The sequence below is a fragment of the Erpetoichthys calabaricus genome, chromosome 3 (assembly GCF_900747795.2).
Source record: "Erpetoichthys calabaricus chromosome 3, fErpCal1.3, whole genome shotgun sequence".
Taxonomy (NCBI): Eukaryota; Metazoa; Chordata; class Cladistia; order Polypteriformes; family Polypteridae; genus Erpetoichthys; species Erpetoichthys calabaricus.
In genome coordinates, this window is record NC_041396.2 from 237,545,562 (window position 1) to 237,549,422 (window position 3,861).

At 34.8% G+C, this 3,861-nt stretch overlaps 1 protein-coding gene across 1 annotated transcript; it reads left to right on the plus strand.

The window, feature by feature from the left end:
* Positions 1 to 257: 257 nt before the first annotated feature.
* LOC127527106 (uncharacterized) lies at positions 258 to 2,151 on the plus strand. Its single transcript, XM_051924742.1, has 4 exons — positions 258 to 596; positions 690 to 848; positions 1,474 to 1,566; positions 1,711 to 2,151. Exons 1-4 carry the CDS (start codon positions 258 to 260, stop codon positions 2,023 to 2,025), a joined length of 906 nt encoding a protein of 301 aa, XP_051780702.1. The 3' UTR covers positions 2,026 to 2,151.
* Positions 2,152 to 3,861: the final 1,710 nt, after the last annotated feature.

Sequence of the window (3,861 nt, forward strand, 5' to 3'; positions counted from 1 at the left end):
AGTTTTCTTTGGAGCTTGAACTTCGTCTCCAGAAAGCAAATGAATTATATGAACAGAAGAAGAGTCCATTGGATGTCACTCGTGACATTAAAATGGAAATACTTTGTAAAGTTTCAGAGGTAATGTTTTCATACAAAGCCTAACCAAATGAGTCAGAATGTGAGAAAGTTGCTGCAGCTTTGATTGTCAAGCATCCTTGTCTCACTGAGGCCACAGGCGCTGGTTGGCTTGGATGGAAAGTAAGTATTCAATATAAGATGAACAACCTTCGGCAAAAACTTCAGTATGCTGGCTGTGCAGAAGTGCAGGTAAATGCTTACAAAAGAGGATTTGGTTCTCCCAGAGGTTGCCTTAAGAAACCTCGTAAATCTGAGGTAAATTTCTTGCCAAATCACCCTGGTAGTCAAAAAGATGAAGATCTTGAAACAGAGAGGCAGCAGCTTGAGGATGAAGTGAAGAAGAAAAATATGAACCTGGACCTAATCAACACCAAAATGGACCTCACTTTTTCCCTGAGAAGAATGGAGATTGTCATGGATGAACCGCTGGTCTCTGTAGTCCAACAGAGATGGCCAGGCCTTTTCATAGAGCAACAGGTGAGTTTTATCTAATCTTATAAATCAATTGTCGAATAGCGATGCTAGTATCTTGAAAATAAGTACATTATTAATTCCTGAATTTTGTTACAGGTGTATGCAGAATTTTATCGCATTACCCAGGTGCAATTAAAAGAAACATTGCTGACATCCTTGGACAAGTATTCGACAGCTCTGATCAAAATGTACAGAGCAAAAGGAGGCAAGACAGCACATGAATTGAAATCACTTTTAGAATTACTAGATGAACAGGTACGTAATAAGGATCAGGAAAGAATTGTTTTATAGTCATAAGCATGAACTTAAAGTAGTATGTGCAGGGCAGTGTTGTAATTACGGCTGTTAAACTGTTTGCTTATGAAGGTGCATGTGGCAAACCCATAGACTTATCAAATGTATGCAAAATGATTTTATAGAACAAGCTAAATTATACTGTATATGTTTATATCCGAGTCATTGGCACTGCACATATTCCCTCCAATGTCATGGACTACAAATTCATAATGTATTAATTTATAGTTTTACTTAATGATGAGATTTACACAAACAATATTTTACCAGAAATAAAAGTAAATTCCTGAGCTATTCTGTTTATTATAAATTGACAATTTAAATTATCCAGGTTAATAGCATTTTTTTTGTGTGTCTGGATCTGTGCATACATTTTGAATAATTTGCAGACGTGCAAAATCCTTTCATTATTTGGATTCATTTAACAAAGATGGACTTTTGTATATGTACAGTAATGAGGAAGAAAACATGTCAAATGTATTTAGTTGTTTTGTTTAAAGTTTTCTTAAATTGTCATTTGGTTCAAGCATTATTTCTTTGTATATTCTACCTCTATGACTATCATTCTTGTTACTGTACTTTTCAGACTATGGATGTTACCACACACAAGAGGGCAACGGTTCTACAAGGACTACCTCTGTACTTAAGAGAATACAAGAAGTTATCAACAACATGTCATGTAAGTTCTGTTGGAAATGTAAAACTAAATGATTAACAAACTAGAAAGTTAAGTTGGTAGACAACCTTTCACTTGGCTTTGGAAAAGAGTCAACTATGGTTTATTTTTTCACACTTTAACTATATTATTGTTCTATATTTTTAGGATACAGACTCCCTTCAAATATATACAAATGAAATGAAGATAGGAATATTAGAGGTTGTGAGGCACCATGAGACCCATCCTGGAGCTGCAGCAATGAATGTGGCTGTGGTAATAGAAGGTCGAGTAGTAATTGAAGAGCTTGCCGACTTCACAACTGCATTTGTCATACTTGTTGGTCTTCTGTATGCTCTAAACATTCAGTACCCAAAAGAACTTAAATACACTTTTGAAACAGTGCAGAAGGTGTTTCTAAATATTGGAGACTCATACTCACATAGAGTATTGTCACTCAAAAATATGCTGTATAAATGTTAGGCAAATGTGTCTCAGATCTGCAGAATAGGATGTGCTTGTCTTTTGATTTTAGATTAACATTGCGATAGCTACTTTTCTTTGTGTGAAATTCTTTCTCAGTTGCACCTTAGTGTTAATGTTATGACAGGATCCCTTTACCCTGTGCAGGTTCTGTTCAAAAATTTTGGAATTATTGATGTAACACTTTTTATTAAGATTCCACAACATCAGAGATGGCATGGCTTGTGGTTATTAGTAATGATAACAATGTTATTAAGACAAAATTTGAACGTACTGAATATAAATACATTTATATAAGTGATTTTCATATTTCACATTGTAATAATAAGGTAATGCCATGTCTAAGAAAATAAAGCTGCATTATTTTCAAAAAAGCTGTTTTTTCTTTTTTGTTAAAATAGAATATGTTGCTCAATAAAGTCAGAGTTCTTAAGTAACTGATTACAATGTGCTTTTTGAGTTTGCAAAAAATAAATATATTAATTTCTTGAATTACTACCTTGAAGTTTGCCTAAATTTACTTACGTTTATTCAGCATAGGTTTTTTAGTTGAGCCAATTAGTGATGACATTGACAAAGCCCTAAAATTTATGTTAGATGGGCTTAATGCTGTTTTTACATATTAGTTATTTCTACTTGAGCAAATTTAATTTTCTTAGTTTGGCATAGTGTAGCTTGTATCCAGTGAACGCAAATTTTGTAATTGGCAGGATTTGTCAATGTAATGTTGAGCAAACTCAAAAAGCACATTGTAATCAGTTACTTAATATTTTTTAATTGGGAGTAGGATTGATTTTTTACACTGTTGAGAATATTGTTCATGTAGTTAGATATCTGCATTTATCAACAAAGCAGCTCATTTGATAATTTAAAAAATTGTCTGTTGTTGCATGAGAGTATATTCCTCCATTTAACAGTAACAGAAAAAATACTTGTTCATAACACATGCACTTAGTAATCCAGAATGTCATACACTATATTTTAAGAATGTCATATTATCAAATATCCATCCATCCATCCATTATCCAACCCGCGATATCCTAATTACAGGGTCACAGGGGTCTGCTGGAGCCAATTTCAGCCAACACAGGGCACAAGGCAGGAACAAATCCTGGGCAGGGCACCAGCCCACTGCAGGATACATGCACCCACACACCTAGCACACACTAGGGACAATTTAGGATCACCAATGCACCCAACCTGCATGTCTTTGGACTGTGGAAGGAAACCGGAGCACCTGGAGGAAACTCACACAGACACGGGGAGAACATGCATACTCCACGCAGGGAGTACCCGGGAAGCGAACCCAGGTCTCCTTACTGCAAATATTGACTCTTTGCATAAACTTAATGTAATTGTCAATAAAAGCGTTTGAAACTTATGAAATGCTTGTAATTATACTTCAGTATACCATAGAAACATCTGACAAAAAGATTTAAAAATACTGAAGCAGTAAACTTTATGAAAACCAATATTTGTGTCATTCTCAAAACTTATGGCCACAACTGTACATACAGTAAGCCAACATTTTTTCTGTTATCTTTTACACTTTCATTGATACAGATGACTAATAAAAATACTGACCATCATTCTCAAAGTGTCCTCATGCCTTTCCTAAATGATGATTAGTATAGTTTTGACTATCCTATAGCTAATAATTGTCTCTGGTTCTTTCTGTGAAATTCCGAAGTACTGTCAGCAGAAATACTGGGCCAGTTTCTTGGTAATGAACTGTGAGAATTTCACTAACATTCTTCTCACTAGTTTCTCACCAATCTCTTTCATCTATTCCTTGAACGCTTATGAGAAGATCAATAAATCTCTCACTCATGAAGT

Bases quoted from the DNA above. Each gene is read 5' to 3' on its own strand.
- LOC127527106 (XM_051924742.1), top strand. From the start codon at position 258: ATGAACAACCTTCGGCAAAAACTTCAGTATGCTGGCTGTGCAGAAGTG. The intron at 849-1,473 runs GTACGTAATAAG...TGTACTTTTCAG, and splicing joins TAGAATTACTAGATGAACAG to ACTATGGATGTTACCACACA. The intron at 1,567-1,710 runs GTAAGTTCTGTT...CTATATTTTTAG, and splicing joins AGTTATCAACAACATGTCAT to GATACAGACTCCCTTCAAAT.